Source organism: Tenrec ecaudatus, chromosome 18 (assembly GCF_050624435.1).
Source record: "Tenrec ecaudatus isolate mTenEca1 chromosome 18, mTenEca1.hap1, whole genome shotgun sequence".
Classification (NCBI taxonomy): domain Eukaryota; kingdom Metazoa; phylum Chordata; class Mammalia; order Afrosoricida; family Tenrecidae; genus Tenrec; species Tenrec ecaudatus.
Genome location: NC_134547.1, coordinates 71,509,535 through 71,528,135, shown reverse-complemented (window position 1 = coordinate 71,528,135; position 18,601 = coordinate 71,509,535). Strand labels below are relative to the sequence as shown.

Here is an 18,601-nt window from a genome sequence, read left to right as displayed (position 1 = left end):
TAGACTGTCCCTGTGGGCTCCTAAGACTGCAACTCTTTAAAGCAAGAGCAAGACTCACCTTTCTCCCTGCAGCGAGCAGCTGAGTGTGTAGCTCACATGCCACCTGGGCTCCGTTTCGTAGGGACAGCTGAATTAATATAGTGCCCTGGTTCAGGTGCTGGGTCAGCACCTCTTGGAAGAGTTGTGTCCCTCAAAAACTCCCAGGGGCCTTTAGGTTGCACGGTACTGAACACTGCCCAGCCCTGTGGCATCCTCCCATTCAATGTTATGTCCATCCTAGAGGATCTTCCTCATTGTCAGTGACCCTCTGCCAAGTGTGATGACCTTCTCTGGAGCCTGGTCTCTCTTGCTAATCCATCCAAAGTGCATGCGGCAAAGTCTCGCCATGGGCACAGCTCAGGAGCGTTGTAGCTGTGCTTCCTCTGGGAAAGATGTGCTCATTTTTCTGCCAAGCCATGAATATTCTTTGCCAGCACCATAAAATCCCACAATATAAAGTTCACCTTTCTAAAATTGGCAACTTGATGGATTTTTAGAAAGAATATCACTCATTGTTGAGCATGTCTATCACCTCTCTCCCACCACCCCAAAATCCTGCGCCCATTATCAGTCACCCACTTCCACTTCACCCCAATCACTGATGTACGCTGCATACATCTGTGCAGGGGAATTAGAATAATACCAGATTCCCCACAGTGCCAAGACAGGAATGACCTGTGCTGGTTGATGCAGCTAAGACCCTCAGACAGAGTTAAAATCCCTGCCACTGAGTTCATTCTGACTCACAGCGACCCATGGGTCAGAATAGAACTGCTCCCCTGCGTTTCTGAGACTGTATCTCTTCACGGGAAAAGAAAGCCTCATCTTTCTCTCATGGAGCTGGTGGTGGTTTTGAACTGCTGATCTTGCAGTTAGCAGCCAAATGGGTTACACACTCCTCCACTAGGGCTATTGTGTGGTTGGTTTCTGTCCATTTGATTTTCAACTCACAGGGACCTCACATGAGAGAATGGAACTGCCTTTATTTCATTTTCTAGGTGGTAATCTATACAGAGCAGACCACCAGATGTTTCTCCTGTGGAGCCACAGGTAGCAAGGATGGGGGCCTTCAAACGGCCCACCTTCCAGTTAGCATCGTACTGCTGAACTATTGAGCCGCCAGGGAACCTCCCACTGTTATTATTATTACTACTCTCATATTCAAATGCATCTGTTCTTCTTCTGTCGGCCTTAGCCAATGTCCCATGTTCACATACGTATGAGGCAATGGACAATACCTTGCCTGGAATCAGGTATACCTTAGTCCTCAAAGTAACATTATTGCTTGCGAAACCCTAGAGAGGTCTTGTGCAGAAACATCAGTACTACTAATACTGTTTTTATTACCGGTTTTTCTGTCCCCTGCTCCAAAGCCTCCTAAGATGAATAGAACCCCAAGAACTCAACCCTTGGCCTCCTCAGCACAGGACCTAGATGAGAGCTAGAACTGGAAAACCAGCTTAATGAATCCTCACAGGTTCAGTCTGACTGCATGCACATTTAACTTATGGAAATCCAATTCCTCGCCAAAAAGAGAAAGAAAAAGAGCAATTTACATCCTGCAATTAAATGGTATAAAATTATATCTTGCATGTACTCTTTATTATACATTGTGTATTACTGCATGTATTATACATTGCTACCTATTGATTACAGCACAGGGCTGCATACACAATACAATGTACTCTGCACTTTCATGGGCAACATAAGAACTTTCAAGGGCAATGACAACTCTGTGTGTCTTAAACCCCGCCTTCAGAACCTCACTCCTGAGTCTCCGCAATAAGAACAACTCGGATGATTCCACCCAGACCAAAACACCAAGGAAGTCTTCCACTGAGTTGGGCATTAAGCTGTGGCTCTCACATTTCCAACTTCTCAGGATACATGATCGGAGGACCCTTTCTGCTCCACGCAAGGTCATGGTCTCACTTGGAAAACAAACCATGTCAGGAGGATCACAGGGACCAGGGAGAGGTGGGCAGGGGGGTTGAGGGAACAGGTGGGAATCATCTCTCATCCACCTGTTGAGGGCTGTACCTGCCCCCACCACTGTCCATCCTGCCGCCTGTTCTATTATCTCCTTAGCACGTACCACCACCAAGCACGACATCCTGTGTCTACCAGCTAATTATCTCTGGTTGCTTCTCCCTCAACTCCTGTGTCAGAGCAGAGGCTTTGTCTACATGGAGCCTCATGGCCCACAGGGTGTAGATCTCTTTGTGTTGTTGTTAGGTGCCATCAAGTTGATTGTGCCCCATACCATCTCCGTCTGATACAACAGAATGAATCACTGCCTCATCCTGCAGCCTCTTCTCAATCACGGATATTTGTGGGCCCGTTGCTGCAGACACTGTGTCAATCCATATTTCCCTTCTTTCTCTGGCACTTAACTTTCCCAAGTTGGCTGTCCTTTTCCAGGGACTGGTCTCTCCTGATGACATATACAAAGTGTGTGAGTTGAAGCCTCGTCATCCTTGCTTCTAAGGGCACCCAGCAATATTTGCTGCTGGACAGAGAGGATGGAAAGGGGTAAGTGTTTGGACACCTCCACCTTTCTCCCATCTGTGGTCCATAACCAGGTCTCCAACCTCAGCCTGGGCATCCTTTAATGTTTAGAAGGAGTGGAGGGTGGATCCCGTGACAAAGACAAGGTCCTGAGGCTTTGGCTTACGGGTACCATGTGGTGGGAAAGACGGTATCTGTAGGTGAGTACATAACCAAACTCAGTAGTTTTAAAACATCAGCATATCTTTCTTTTACCATCAACTCTACTGTGAGGGTATCTAGGAAGTCAAATACTACCCCAAACCCAAACCACTGCTCTCAAGTCAATCCCAACACGCAGCCAACTCAGAGGACAAAGGGAGAGAACTGTCCATAGGGTTCCCAGGACTGTAAACCTTCATGGGAGGAGACAGCCTCATCATTATCCCGTGGAGCAACTGGGGAGTTTGAACTGCCAACCTTGCAGCTAGCAGCCCAACGCTTAACCCACTGCGGCCCCTTTACAGACCCATGCCCCACGCAGGGCCAGAAGTGCACTGGGTGATGCACGCAGTAAAAGCTAAGCTGCTCACTGGAAGGCTGGAGGTTCAAGTCCAGCCCAAGGTGCCTGGGGAACAAGGCCTGGTGACCATCTTCTGAAAGTCAGCCATCGAAGCCCTCCAGAGCACAGCTTCTGACTCACACACATGGGGACCAACCCACTTGCGACTAGTTTGTCCTGAGAAGGGGGTAGCAGTCCAGAGTTGCTGTGCCTCGCCATCACTTCGCTCAGGGCTTTCCTGAAGCCATGGCTAGTATCAGACCAGCAAGGACTGCAGTGGAAGAGCAGGGCACAGTGGGAGAGGATGGACATCAGACCTGGCCTCCTGTGAGGTGAGGCACCATTTTGAAGATGGGGACCTATCACTGACAGGAGCATCACTGAGACCCGGCCACCAGCACCCTGCTCAAGGACATACTCACATTGTTTTGTTTCATTTTTCCCTTTCATGTCCCACTCTCTCTACTCCCTCACCCCTGCTTCCTCGAAGCATTTCTTCAGTTAGTGGCCTAGCCCAAGCCCCTATGTCCAGCATGGCTCCAGAGGAACCCAACCTAACACACCTGGGAGGTAGGAAACCCTTTTGCATATAGCACAGATCATAGGGATAGCAGTTACATGACTACATTTTTTATTTTATAGCTGGCCTGAGAATGATGCTCCATATTTATCCAAGTTGGAGCCCTGGCAGTGTCTCAGGTTACATTGTAACATGAGCAGCTCAAGGCCACTAGCCACTCCGAGGGACAGAGGTGCGGCTTTCTGGTCCCATAAAGATTTACAGCCTTGGACACCTTGTGGAGGGTGGCCCTGAGTTGGGATCCAGGAGCCAAACCCATCCAGAGGTTCAGCTCTAGCCAAACAGCAGGCAGTAGCACTCCTGTCAGTAAGGAACTGTGTGCATTCAGAATGGAGCCCTGGGGCACAGTGACTGCTAACTACAAGGTCAGCAGTTCAAAACCACTAGTCACCCCGTGGGAGAGGGACGAGGCTTTTTAGTTCTGTAAAGAGTTACAGTCTTAGAAACTGACAGAGCCAGTTCTATCACATCCAGTGGGGTGGCTACGAGTCAGAATTGAGATGGCAGTGAGTTTGGAGTTTTGAGGTCAAAATGGTACCATTCCCCCAGGGATAGAGCTCAGGAGGCAGGAAGGGGTAGGGCAGAGTGATGGATGGAAACAGGATACACAGGGAGGAAGTAGGAAGAGAGTGGGGATTACAGTGGATGTCATGAAGCACAACGCCCAGGAATTGTGGATAGAAACTGATTTGCTATGAAAACATTCACCCAAATCACCCAAACAAAAAGCAACAATTTGAAAACCTGAATAGGGAAATCTCCGACAATCTATGGCCCTGAAAGAGCAGAGTCGTTCTCCTGGGGACTAAGGGACAAAGAAAATGCCTGGTCTCGCTCCCTGGCCTCTTTGAACCCATGTGAACAACTGGTGGGGTAACTGATGGCTCAGATCATCGGATCAGCAAACAACAGCTCCAGGCCAAACTTAGCCCACTGGCTTGTTTCTATAAATAAAGTTTTACTGGAACGCAGCCATACGTGTTTGTGTACACGCTGTCTGTGGCTGCTTTGGCACTACATCCACACAGCTGAGTAGAGTTACAGTTTGCAAAACCCACAGGGGCAGGCCTACCCTGACCTAGAGGGTCGCCATGGGTCAGAACCGACTGGATCGATGTCAGTGAGTTTGGTTTGGTTTGGTTTGGATCAGGAGCTGCAGGCAAACTTCGTGGGGCACTCTTCAGAGAAAGGTCATGCCAACTGGGTGAGATTGGCAGTTGTCAGTCTCATGGATTTCCTGTGGCAGAATTTCTACCAAAGAATAAATAGGGACCGGATGCGGGGTGGCCAAATATCTTCCTTTACCAGTGTGGACAAATGTGTCCTCTACTTACCACCCACTTAATAGCATAAAGGGAACCCTGTGGAAAAGTGGGTCACGCGCTGGGTGCTAACTGCAAGGTCAGCATTTCAAGCCCACTGGCTGCTCAAAGGGAGAAAGATGAGGCTGTCTGCTCCCATCAAAATGCACAGTTTTGAAAACCCAGAGGGACAGCTGTATCCTGCCCTCTCTGCCGAACTCGACTCAACGGCAGTAGGTGTGTTTCTTCTTGTTTTTGTTTTGAGTTTAAATCCATAAACAACAGGGCATTTCATTTCTAAGAGGTAGAACTTTCACAGCCACAAAACAAAGGGTCAGGCAGGTGACACTGTGTGGCGCCCAGATGGGACTCCGGGGACCACCTGGATGGTATGACCACTTGGGTAGAGGAAGCAGAGGGATTATTCATCCCAGGTCAAACACAAGGACTCAGAGGCAAAGAACACCAATGGCCCCATGCCCTTGGGCCTCACCCCTCCCCAAGATGGCAACTAGTAATCAGGAAGGCGGCCAGGGGACTGGGCCCACTTCAGGAGATGAGGAACTCAAAGGTGGGGGACAGGAGGAGCAGGAAAGCCAGAGGGCACACAGGGGAGAGAATTCTTACTTGGGTTTTGTTGTTATTATTATTATTAAGATTATCATCACTATTACTACATGAGAAGCCCTGGTGACATAGTGGTTACATGTTGGGCTGTGATCTCAAGGTTCACAGTTCAAAGCCACCAGCTGCTCCTCTGCAGAAAGATACGGTTTTCAATTCTTGTTAACAGTTACTGTCTTGGAAACTGACAGGAGAAGTTCTACCCTGTCCTTTAGGGTTGCTATGGGTCAGCATCGACCCCTGGCTGTGAGTTTGGGGATTATTACATGAGTCGGAACGGACTCTATGGCTGAGAGTTAATATTGTTATTATGATTATCATTTTGGAGGGACTTGGAGAAGCTTTAGCACACTGTGGTGAAATATACAAGGAATGAACACACACACACACACACACACACACACACACACCACCCCTGATCCCCGTCCTCAGTGGCTGCTGTGTGACCCTGGAGGAAGGACCCAAGTTCTCTGAGTCTCCTGTCACCAAATACAAAAAGCAGGTCTGCCTGACACCTCTAAGAGTTTTACAAAGGAGCCCTGGAACACCGGGTTTCCAGTGCTCAGCTAGTTCCCGGAAGGACAGTGGTGAGAGCCCACCATTAAGACGCTCCAGTCTGTATCCGCACAGGAGGCCAGGCTCGGAGCCGGGGAGGCAGTCCGGCTCTGCCCCATGGGGCCAGTGCGAATCGCAGTGCATTTGACGATTTGATGGCAGTGATGAAAGCTGGCAGAGAGGACTCCAGACCAGGTGTCCCTGTGTGCCTCGTGAAAGGCAGGCAGGCAGGCTGGCAGCAGGTGCCCTTGCTGGTATTCTGAGGTCTTTTAAACAGTAGTAACAAGTGCTCCTGCCTTGTGCTGGGGCATGCGTTTGCACCTTCAAGCGCGGCCCCAGCCACCAAGGACCTCTGCCAAACAGTTTCCGGGTAAAAAACACCTCTAAAAGATAAGATTCAGCCGACCCAAAGACTTCCTCAGGCATGAAATTCCCAGAGGACCCATCTCTGGGGAGGTGCTCTCGGCAGAAAACTGGCAAATCCTTCCCTCGGGGAACAAACTTTATAGGGGTGTTAATTCCACTGCATTTTAATATCTAGTGATAAATCCTTCAGGCAAAGACCCTGGAGTGCTCTCAAACCTGTGGGCTTCCTGGGAGCCCCCAGCCAACAGCAGTTCTGCCACACCAAGAGGGTGTGCCCCATCAGTGATGGTTCTCTGCCCCTTCGCTCCTTACACAGCCTTGCTTGAGCACAGGAGGGAGGAGAGGTGACGAGAGGGAGAAGGGGCAAAGAAATGAATCGCTCATCACTTGGGAAGCAAAAGACTGGACTGGGGTCAAACTCCCGTCTCAAGGGGTGCTATGTCTCCTCGCCCACCTAAGACTCCCAGACACCAGCTCCGGTCCAGGACTGGGGCTCTGCTGTGTGGGGCTTTGCTTGCCACAGCAACATCACCCTTGGTCTTTGGTTTGAACAGAAAGGAGAGGAAGGGGCAGGAGGCATGGAAGAAGGGGGAGAGGGATAAAGGGGATAGGAAGGGGGACAAAGACGTCAACAAGTTCATGGGAAAATGGGACAATAGGATAAAGGGCTTTTTCTGTGAATGTTGGGAAGCCCTCAGATACCGTGGGTGCTGTCCTCAGTGGTCACGGCCAGCTTAGCCCTGCTGGTTCCTGGGGTAAGAAAGACCGATCCAGTACGATGTCTGTGATTTATTTGGTTGTTGCCCGCTGGCGACCCTTCCTGCATCCACTTTGTCTCCCTTTGAGCCCCTACACGCCTCCATGGATCCTCCATGAGCGGGTGCAGGCAGTGCTTCAGTCTCTCAGACCCTAGTTCAAATCCCAGCACCCCACTTGCTGGTCCAGTGACCCTGGGCAAGATCCTAAAGTGCCCCGGTTTTCTCGCCTGCTATACAGGGGTTGATGAAGAACCTGGTAGAGTGCCTAGCAGTCGGCACTCAGAAAGCATCTGTGAGGGAAGGGGGAGGAAGAAGAAGAGAACGAAAGACAGAACAGACAAATCCATACTGCTGCAAAAAGCTGCCATCCGCAAACACCTGAAACACCCCAAACTGCAAGGAGCAGCAGCGCAGGCATGCCACCTCCACTCTTCACGCCCCAGCGTTCAGTCCATCAAGCTCACCCAGCTCAGCAAAACCAGAGTGCGGGCCAGGTGGAAACACGGCGGGGAAGGAAAGCACAAACATGTCCCACCAGGAGGAGAGACAGGAGAGTCTGTAAGGCTGGCGCCTGTCAGGGTGTAGGCCCTAGAGGACCCATGAAGCAAGGCGGTCCCTTCAAGTTCTGGGTCCCCCAGGTTTTGGTCCTGTTTTTACGGGGATGAGTGCTCTTTAGAAGCGAGGGGGGCAAGACTTCATCTCACGTCCTTTGGACATGTTATCAGGAGTAATTCTGGGAGAAGGACGTCATGCTGGGTAAAGTAGAGAGGCGGCAAAAACGAGGAAGACCCTCCACACAATGGAGTGACATTGGCTTCCATCGTGGACTGGGTCATATAAACAATTGTGAGGATGGTATGGGGCCGGGCCATGTCTCGATCCTTGGTACACAGGGTCTCTCTGGGTCAGAATTGACTCAATGGCATCTCACAAGAACAGCCTTGCGCCTGTGTGATGCTAGCTGGAGAAAGAAGCGGCTCCCAGACAAGTAAGACCTCCTTTCCCTTTGCATTCCGCCCTCGCAACCGCCCCGTCCAGTTGACAGATGACACACTGGACACTTGCCCAGTTGACAACATTGGGGTTGTTGGACTGAAGGCCATGTGACGAGGCAAAGCAATGGCTAGAAAGGGGACTCCGGCTAGCAGAGTGCTGACTCTGGAATGTCCTAGCTCCATAAAGCCTACCATGAACTCCTTCAGAAGCTTCTGGGCTGGCGGATGGATGCTGGTTACAGCAGGCGTGTTTACACCGCAGAAATTGGCATGCACTACACATGATCCATGAGGCGGTGGGTGGCATTGAGGTGGTAGATGTCATTTTCATTGCCCTGGTCATCGCTGAACATGCATGTGGCCACCACTGCCTGGCACCCCACTGAAGCTTCTACTGCTGCACCAAACAGTCCGGGAGAGCCCAGTAAGCAAGGTAAGCACAGTCTCAGCTGTGCTTCTTACTCATCTGTAGTGAACAGACTCACAAGTTTTCACCTGTCAAAGATTTTGCTTCTGGGGCTGGCTGGCCTCAGTCTGGCCCTCAGTCCTAGAGCTCCTTCCTACAGGATCAAAGCCTGACAGAGTATACCGAGTATACTTCTTAAGCAAGGTAAGCATGGGCTTCCTGTGCTTAGTAATCTGTAGTGAACCATCTCACATGTTGTTGCCACCATGGGAATGGTTCTGACTCTAGGTCTGGCTGGCATCCACCTGCCTCTCTCCCCGCCCCACGGATCCTCCCTGTGAACTCAAAGTTGCTTCTCTTTTCCCTCTCCTGGCAGAGATGGAGGGCCCCACAGCAGCGTAAGCACAGGCTTCCTTGGGCCTACCTCCTGATCTGCAGTGAATGGTTTCGTGTGTTTTTCACCACACATGACCAAGGTGAAATTGTTTCATGCATTCGCTGAAATGCATGTGACATTCTTCACGACAGACCAGTAAGTAAGCACAAGGAAGCTGAGCTTACCCAGCTACCTAGGAGTCAACGAAACTGACCCCAGTGTGCCAAAACGCAGGCTTGTTAGCATTCGGCGAGCACTTGCTGGAAGTAGTAGATCATTATTTGCTGCATGTAAGAAATATTTCTAGTGCCGCTGATTGAATGTTCATGAAACGATTAGAGGGCTCAGTAATGTTTCTCTCCAATATCTTTTGCATGAAAAGTCTCGGAGATTGGTTAATTATAGAGGCGCCACATCAGTCACTCTAGTTGAGGGCATTTCAGGATCCAAGGTGCCCATCCCAATGTGAGCAGGTCTGGATCCTGCCATGCAGGCCTAGCCAACCAGCTCTCTGAGCTTCCCCAGGGAAAGGGGGGAGCAGAATCTAGGGAGGGGGTCAAAGTGAAGCCTGGCCAACGCCTCCATGGACATGGCCCTCTGACATACCCAGCTCAAGCAAGCCCCTGAGCCCCTCCCTCATCTCATCCTAGGAACCATGGCAGCTCAAGGGGCAAGCGTGGTGCTCACCACAAAAACCCATCAGAAGCTCCCAGGGAGATAGGTGCTGGCAGCCTGCAAAGATGGCAGCCTGGGGAGGCCTGACGAGTACTGGCAGCATAGTGGCTACATCGAAGTCAGAAGTTCAAAACCACCAGCTGGTCTATGGGAGAAAGATGAGGCTTTCTACTCTTAACTAAAATTTTTTTTTAGTCTTGGAAACCCACAAGGACAGTACACCCTCTGTCCTATAGGGTCACCCCATAGCACTGCCGGTGTCCTTTGTCCCGAGCCTGCCTCTCCTCCTGTCTTTCCTGGAGCACCAGCTCCTCAGAGACATTCCCCAGACCCTTCGCCCAGACCTGATGCCTTTCCATAGAAACACACTCACTGTCATCGGGCCGATGCTGACTGGTAGCTACCCTATAACAGGGTAGAACTGCCCCTGTGGGTTTCTGAGACTTTAACTCTTTATTAGAGTAGAAAGCCTCGTCTTTCTCCTGGGGAATGAGCAGTGGTTTCAAAATGCTGACCTTGAGGTTAGCAACCCAATGCTTAACCCACCACCAGGGATCCCTTTAAAAGACTGGCATAGCATAAGTTAAGCATAAGCATCAGAAACAAACAACAAAAACAAGCTTATTGCCATCAAGTCGATTCCCACTCACAGTGACCATAACAGACAGAGTAGAACTGTCTCTGGGGGTTACAGAGACTGGGATTCTTTATGGGAGTAGAAAGTCCCATCTGTCTCCTGAAGAGTGGCTGATGGTTTAGAACTGCTGACCTTGTGGCCAGCAACCCAATGAGTAACCATTACAAACCAGGTTTCCTTTATACATACTTGGAAACCCAACATAAATTCACAGGTGATTCGATTTGTTGCCCCTGCTCCCTCCCAAGGGCCACCTGGGTTGGTCTCTGCTGCCAGGTTCTTAGCCCTGAGGGTACAGGAGCTGGGTCTGCTTTGTCCCTACTGGCCCGGAGCACATCCATGGCACCTGGCACATAGTGGGTCCTCCTTAGGTGCTGACCGTAGCCGAGTCCAATTGCTCTCAGGTCAATCTCCCTACTGCCTAGCTGCTTGCGAACTTGGGGATCAGGAAGCACAATCCCTAGTGGTGGTCAGGCCCCCTTCCCCCCTGCAGAAGCTCCCCTCTGGCTATAAGTTTGAGCTGTATTGGGGTTAGGCCCAAGTCGTAACCAATTCCTGGTCTGCAGGCTATACGAACGCTGTTGCAAGCATTCAGTGCCAGACAGTCCGGGACGTGAAGGGCTGTGTGTTCTAATGAAACTAGTCATACAAGCAGTTTACAATTCTCGGGTTGGTTGACTCCATAAGTACTTGGGGTGCCTGGCAGTTGAGAGTGGGATCTGTCTGGCAGAGGGGTCCTGTAGGGAGATGGACACAGAAGCTCCAGCTCGAGGCACTTTCATCTGCCATCTCCTGCAGCCGGGGGAAGTGCAGAGTAGGGGAGAGCCGGAGGCTGCAGGCCCCGAGAGATGGGAGACTGCCCCGTCCCTTCTCAGGATCCCCGTGTCTCCAGAGGCTGAGCTCACTTCCGTGCTGCCCGGGCACGGGGCAGGACTGTCCTCCACCAAGCAGCTGCTCCATCAGCCCTGCCGGCCACCCTCAGCCTCCGGAGACACAGGGGCTTTGTGCCTCAGGGGCAGATCAGGGGTGCTCACTGCTGTCTTTGAAATGAGACATGGCATGTCAAAAGGTACTGTTTGCAAATGCTAATTTTCAGGAATTTGACTTCTGTTGGCAAATGACAGAGAAAAAAATTATCTCTCTTTTTTGGGGGCGGGGGGGGGGGTTGGTATGTATGTGTGGTTATATTTATCTCAGTCTCTGTAGCAAAACAAGGGGCATGGAGGCTTACCTACTGGTAAGGGCCACTGGGGACAGACAGGCAGGTGCAGCAGGGCACGAAGGTTGAATTAGAGCTGTGGGCAGAGTCCCACAAGGTTGGCAGTGCAGGGGCTGCAGGTGACACAGCTTACAACATAAGGTTCCTCTGAATTCCAGTGTTCAGAGGGTCCCTGATGGGACTGAGTCACCTACGTTACTGGGACGTTCTGGTTGTCCCCTTACTGTGAGGAAGCGACACTCCTGAAATGGGAATGCTCAGGTATCAGCATCCCCCGGGGGCAGCAGGGGTGCTTATGGTATGAAGTTCGTGAAGCTGACATTCCATCCTTGGTGGTTGATGGTCACTGATGCTGAGGGCATACTAACTCTGGGTGCAATGACTCTGGGCTGGTGGTGTGCCGCTTCTCTGTGTTTACTCCATGGGGACAGCGGCCTGGGTGTCCCTAGACGCCAACAGCACTGAAGAAGAATGGATGCATTTGAATGATGGTACTGGCGAATATTTTGAAAGTGCCTCAGAGTCAAAGCGAAAGCAAATCTGTCTGGACATGTGGTCAGGAGAGGCCAGCCCATACAAAAGGACATCGTGCTTGGTAAAGTCGAGGGGCAATGAGATAGAGGATGACCGTCAAGAAGGTGGATGGGCAGAGCGACTGCAACCGTGGGCTCGCACATAAGAACAATTGTGAGGACGGTGCAGGATGGCCGGTGCTTCCTTCTGTTGTAGTGATGAACCGACTCAGCACCACCTAACAACAGCAACATGAACAAGAACTTAGCTGCCAGGAGGCCTTCCTAACTCCCGTGTCTGCAGGCACGGGCAAGAAAAGAGACAAGAGTGTAGCAGGCTGGGTGAGTAGTAAGGAGTGGTCGGATGGTGGCAAACTACTGCCACCAAGACAAGAACAACAAAACCTCACTGCCATCCACTCAATTTCCAAACCCTAACTCTTCCCAGGAATAGAAAACCTCATCTTTCTCCCAAGGAGGGGCTGGTGGTTGGCAACTGCTGACCTTGAGGTTAGGAGACCCGTGTGCGACCACTATGCACCCAGGGCATGGAAAGGCCTGAAAAGGAGGCCCTTGCCTCTTGGAACCAGCCAAGGGACCCACGTGGGAGTGAGGTGGCGTTCCTGGGCCTGCTTCTTGAAGACATGAAAGAACCGATCATTTTTCCTTTCTTCTTTTTTCAATGTTCAGTTTCTCACTCCTCAAACTCTTTGAGCCCACCTGAATATATCCATGGGCAAAATCTGGCCTCTGGCTGCTACTATACTATCTTTGCCAGAAACCACAATTTCAGAGTAGGGACACATGGGCTTCATTGATGGCAAGCAAGCCGCTGAAGGTCCAATCAGCTCAGCTGGAAGTGGCCCGTTTGCCTGTGGAGTGACTTGGTCCACAATACAAGGCTGAAATGATCTCTGGCCTGCCCTTGGCTGAATCTTGCAGAGGAGAAAGGTTACTTCTCTCCACCCTCCTCCCCAAATTAATCCAGTGGGCGTCTGGTGAAGGAGTGGGAGCCCTCTCAGTCTACCCAGTCATCATCAGTACAAATTGCTCATCTGGAAGCTGGGAGGGAAAGAGGGCAGGCAGGGGGAATTGTATTGACAGCATCCTTCAAGGAACTCTGATTTTCCCAGACATAGAGGGACCATGTGGACAGCTGAATCGAAAGAATGCCCAAAGCACTGGTCCCTTGATTTGATCTCGCCCACCCTCGCTGACTGGAACTGGCTGACCCGAGGCTCTGCCCCTTTCCTTTGTTTGCTAACTGGTTCTTGAGGGTCGGTGTGCTTCTGAGGGGTTCTCTAACGGGCAAGACGACCTCCCTTTATGGGAAGAGCTGTTCCTGTGGAAAGAATGCTGCCAGGTCCTGCCAGGGAGGAAGTCAGGGCTTCCTTCCACTCCAGGCTGCATTGTCTACAGAGGTCTGTGACATGCGCCTGCTCTCAAATGCAGAAGGGGGACCAAGTGGAAGACAGGGAGGATAGGACCAAGCACAACCAGAGAGAGAGAGAGGAGGAGGAAGGAGGGGGAGGAAAGGTGGGTAGATGAGAGGGAAGGAAAAAAAGACGCTTAGTTTGAAGGCAACAGTCTCATTGGAGCAGGGAGTGTGTAGCAGATAACTCACAACATAGAGTGGTTTGGCTTTGATGGAGCTTCAGCACTGAACTTCTTTAAAAGATGAGCTGTGGAATTGGTATTTTGTAATGCTGTGAATGGAGCCCTCTTCTGGAGAAAATTTTCAACAGGTATTAAAATAAGATGCACACACTCACACACAGAAGCCTTGGTTATTTAGAGGACATGACCTTCATTCGCATCATCCAAGTCCATGGTTTGTCTATTGCATCGCTAAAAAGAAGATAACGGGATACCCCCCACCCCAAAGAAAACTGGATTTGAGGGGAAAAGGCGAGATGGAAGAAGGCTATTGCATAGAAACTAGCTGCACTTTGACCTAAGCTGTAAACTTCAGACAGAGCTGCGATCTATGTCCCCAACGCGGGATGCGTCCGTGTAAGACATCTCAGAGAAGGCGGCTACTGGGCACATGGCATCCACTGGAACACACACGGGTACTTCTGGGAGGAAATGCTTAATGGAAAACCCAGGAGCTAAAGATAGAAAGGGGGAGAAGGGAGGGAGGCAGAGAAGGAGAGATCAACTAAGATGACTGTTGAGCTTTTAATATAGACTGTGGAATTACAGGAATTCCAAATCACATAGTCGGCCTTGCCTTGTATGAAATCCTGTTTAATACAAGGTCCTGCTACAAAAACGTACAGACACTTGAACTCTGTCCCTGGGTCCGCCTCCCAGTGCTTCTATCTCTGTCTCCTCGGGGATGCAGAAGGCCCCCAGACCTGTTCCTGGTCGGTCCATCTTGGGGGGCGAGGGAGAGTTTGTGCAACTCTCTCAGTACCCTCACCCAAGACCATGTGCAAAAATGCACCCTGCTCTTAAAATCTGCTTTGAGGGTCTGTATGGGGCTGCTGCCACAAGACGCCACTTCTCACTCCCGAGTCCAAAAAAGCAGCGTTTCCAAATCAAGATCTCCCAGGATTGTGGAACATTTTCCACTGCTCCCCAAACCTGGAACCACGCCCTAAAATCCTAATTCTTAGGATATTACTCACTCATTGTTACAACTTCTGGTCCTCTGTAAACTGCTTACCCAAATCTGGCTGGAGGGCGGGCCCATATTTACAGTGGAATTTCTTGCTCACGCCGGACCAGGAGTTGTTTCACATTGGCCATTTATTGTTAGCAGATGCCAGGGACCATTTGTTGGGCTGACCTGTCCCTAAAGCACCCAGGGAAGTGGACAAGAGGGCTGTTTCTCAAATGTACCAGCTTCCAGTTGATGTTGAGTATGAGCAGACGCCTCTTCCCCCTTCCAAAATGGCAAAAGAACAAGTACATGCATAGCTGCTACAGAGACGGCCGACTGTCCCAGCCCAGCCTGGGTGTGACCACTGCAGTGGCAGCTCACATACATGTTCCTGCCGGGCCACCACCACAGCTGCTGAAGAGCCTGCTCCCTGACTCACTCTTGCCCTGCTTTCTTCTTGCTCCAGGCCTAGGGAAAGTTTTGCTTGGGACTCGGAGGCTGAGACACCCTACTTCCCTCTGGTTCACATGCAGATGGACACTGGAGCCCCCTGAAAGTTAATTGAACACAGGAAATGGAGGTCTATGCCCGATACTCTCGCTACCAGGGTACGAATGTCTGTTTCAATGTGTACCCTCACTAGGACTGGGAAGAACTACCCCAGTGGGGAATGAGCCACCAGCCCGGCAGGTGCTGTGTGTGGCGAAAGCTCTGTCCCTTCGCTCCTTTTATGGAACTGGGTGAGCTGAGTGCTGGCCTGGGTGTGGTAGACATACCAGTTGCTTCACAAAAGGCACTGTGCGCAGCACCCCCAGTGCAGGGCACCACTCTGAGTCCCCTGTTTGGAAGCTGAACTCAACACCTGCTAAGGGGCAGGTGAGGAGCTTGAAAGTACTGGATAGGGTGATACCAAGAGCCACCAGGTATGTGCCAGGCGTGACAGTGAATGCCTGTTGTTGAATCCTGTTGAATATCAGTGATTCTAGGTAGAGGGCAGCTGACTGGCAGGCTAGCACACAGCAGGCGGGCCCAGGCAAGCTCTGAGCCCTACTACACAGACCCGCACAGAGACTCCCACCTGTGCACACATACACAGCCCAAGGGCTCTGCAGAACCCAGGCCCTCTAAACAAGGGTTCACCAGCAGCAGGGGGAATCTATGGAAGGACCCAAGACTACATGGTTCCAGGAGAGTGAGCAGAGACCATGGAGAGGAAAGCCCGCTACTGGGAGGTCTGGGAACAGAGGTGCACAGTGGGAGTGGAGGGGAGCAGTCTGCCACCCTCCTTGGCATTTTCTCCACCCCTATGTTTCTGGGACACAGATCCATTTCTAAAGCCCAGCCTTGGCATAATACCGGGCACCCTTTGAAGGAGGCAGCCCCCCATCTCAGCCAGCCCCTTCCTTTCCATCACCCTTCCTCTCCCCGCTGGAGCTCCCACGTGCCTCTTCCCGAGGCTTCCAGGAGTACTCGCCAGAACCCACACCCATTTCTAGCACCCTGGGGCCCTGCTATCTCCTTCCCTCCACTCTGCCCTGTGCTGCCCTACTCCTCCCCGCCCACTTGTAAGCAGCCAGGGCAGCCTCCCTGGAGCCACAGGCTCTCTGAGCAGAGCTGGGCGTGCCACCTCAATTGCCAGAACCCCAGCCTGGCCTCCTAGCAGGGCTTTCCTGCCCACAGGCAAACTTCCCCAGCGCCCCCAGATCAGCGGCGTGGCTGGAGGCCCCCAGCAGCAGCCTCTCGGCAGCGGCAGCGCTCGGAGGGTTAACAAGCAGCTGCAGCCCGGTGGGGAAGGCTGGAACTTTTCTCGGTGCTCCGCGCCCAGCCGGGAAGGTGGCAAAGGCAGCAGCCCGGGCCCGCCGGAGCTCCAGCTGGCTGGACAATGGGACCGCGGGCGCCCGCGCTCCGGCCCTTCCGGGGCCGGGCCCGGGAGCAAAGGACCCCAGTGAGGGCGCGGTGGTGCCGGCGCCTGTGAGTGACAGCAGCAGCCGGGCTGCGGCGGCGCTTGGCGGGCCCGAGCCACCGCCAGCCTTGCGCGCCGCGGGGCTGGGCGCGGGGCCCGGCGCCCCGGGAAGTCGGCGGGACCAGGCCGGCCTCTCAGCCCGGCACCCGCAATGTGGACCCGAGCCGTGCCGTCCCCACTTGGCGCAGGTCTGGGGAACCACGACTCCCCGGAGTCGCCCCTAACTCAGTCTTCCTCCAATGCTCCAGCCGCCGGAGCAGGCGAATCAAAGTTACCCCACTTGATGTGGGCGAGAATGTCGCCCCTGCTTGCAAAATTAAAGGGCTCTGGCGTGCTCTCCTCCGCCCCACAACACACACACACACACACACACACACACACACACACACACACACACACACACACACACACACACACACACCTGCCAGGGGTGGGAAGCCAGGGCCCCAGGATTTCCAGGGCTGCCTGTGACCTCCCTTCCGAACCCTGGGCTGCCTTCGCCGCCACGCGCCGAGCCCCGGGTCCCCGCAAAGCCCCCTGGCCCTGGCCGTGTTGGGCGATCCCAAAGCAGAACCCAGAATCCGGGCGCAGGGCGCGCCTGAGCAGCAGCTGGCACCCCGCAGCAGCTCTCCCTACCTGGGACAGCAGAACGCACAGGACGAGCGGAGTGGCCGGCTGCATTTTCCCCGACTAGAAGCGCCCGGCGGCGTTCTCATTCACGCACGCGGCTGCACTGAGCATATTTTCCGTGGGAGCCAGGCTTTGAGGAGAGGTTCTGCCTCGCCAGCCAGCCAACTTCCCAAATAGATCAGCAGCAGCATCACGAAAGCATTGGGTAGCGGCTGATGACCAGGACCAATGGCTTTACAAGACGGATTCCTTCATAAAAGCGCCCTGGCTTGGCATGGCAGAGACGCGGCTGGCACCTCGCGGGAGCGAGCCCCTTGGAAGATGAAGCCCACTTGCCTTTTTGGACTGCTGGGACTCCGCCTGGGCTAGAGGAGCCGAATCTACTTTTTTTTTTTTTTTTTCCTGGAGCGTGGAATTGGACCAGGGGTTGGCGGCCACTTCCAGCCCAGTGTGAAAAGATTCTCTTTATTAAAATGTTAATAAGATCCACTTTATTTCCAATAAATCAAATAAAATGACCCGGGCAGTTCCAGCCCTTTCTATGCCTGGAAAGGTTTGGTTGTGACTGTGTGTGTGTGTGTGTGTGTGTGTGTGTGTGTGTGTGTGTGTGTGTGTGTGTGTGTGTTTCTCCTTTCCTTCTCCCTCTTTTTTTAACCAATGTGGCCCAAGTTGAGGTGGTGTTTGGTGTTCCCCTGCTACATCTCACAAATCACAAGAAGAACAGATCAATTCAAGCTTGCAGAAAAAAAATCCATCAAGGGGCAATAGATTTTATTAACTGCTCAGGTGATGGTCTGGCAGCCAGCCGCTCTGGCAAACGTGCGCCTGGTTCTCATCAAGGGTCATGATTTAAGGAAACTTCTTTTGTTTTGTTTTGTTGGGTTTCTTTTTGTGTGTGTGTGGTGTTCACCTTTCAGGAGCACCTGGCCATGCCAGGGACTCTGAGCGGTAGCTGTCACTGCTCAAGAGATTTTCTAAGTGTGAGCTTTGGGGAGGAGGGACGAGGAAGCGGGAGAGAGAATGCCTTCTCCAATAGCAATCTGAAGGTCATTCCTATAAGTTTGTTTCTAGAAAGGAGTTAAATTGTTTGACACCAAACACATGTGCCCTAGCAACTGGACAGTCAAAATAGAACATTGTCAAATATATCAAAAAGAGTGAAGTGTCAATTTCCACCTCTATGAAAAATATGTGCTCGGATTTGGAACTGAGCTTCCTGACAGCCAAAGCAAGAAGGGGAATAAATGCATAAGTTATTGTTAGAGAAACATGCATGCAAATGTCTCCAACAGGATTATCCCAGCACTA

General features: G+C 52.0%; 1 protein-coding gene across 2 annotated transcripts in view; it reads right to left on the bottom strand.

The window, feature by feature from the left end:
* The window catches only part of CDH13 (cadherin 13), a 1,090,774-nt gene extending 1,073,306 nt beyond the window's left edge, over positions 1–17,468 (bottom strand). For both annotated transcript variants that reach the window (XM_075536309.1, XM_075536308.1), the window contains exon 1: positions 17,300–17,468. In XM_075536309.1, the coding sequence (XP_075392424.1) occupies positions 17,300–17,344 (45 nt within the window). In that variant the 5' untranslated portion in view covers positions 17,345–17,468. The remainder of the gene's footprint in view (positions 1–17,299) is intronic.
* Between the last annotated feature and the right edge of the window lie 1,133 nt (positions 17,469–18,601).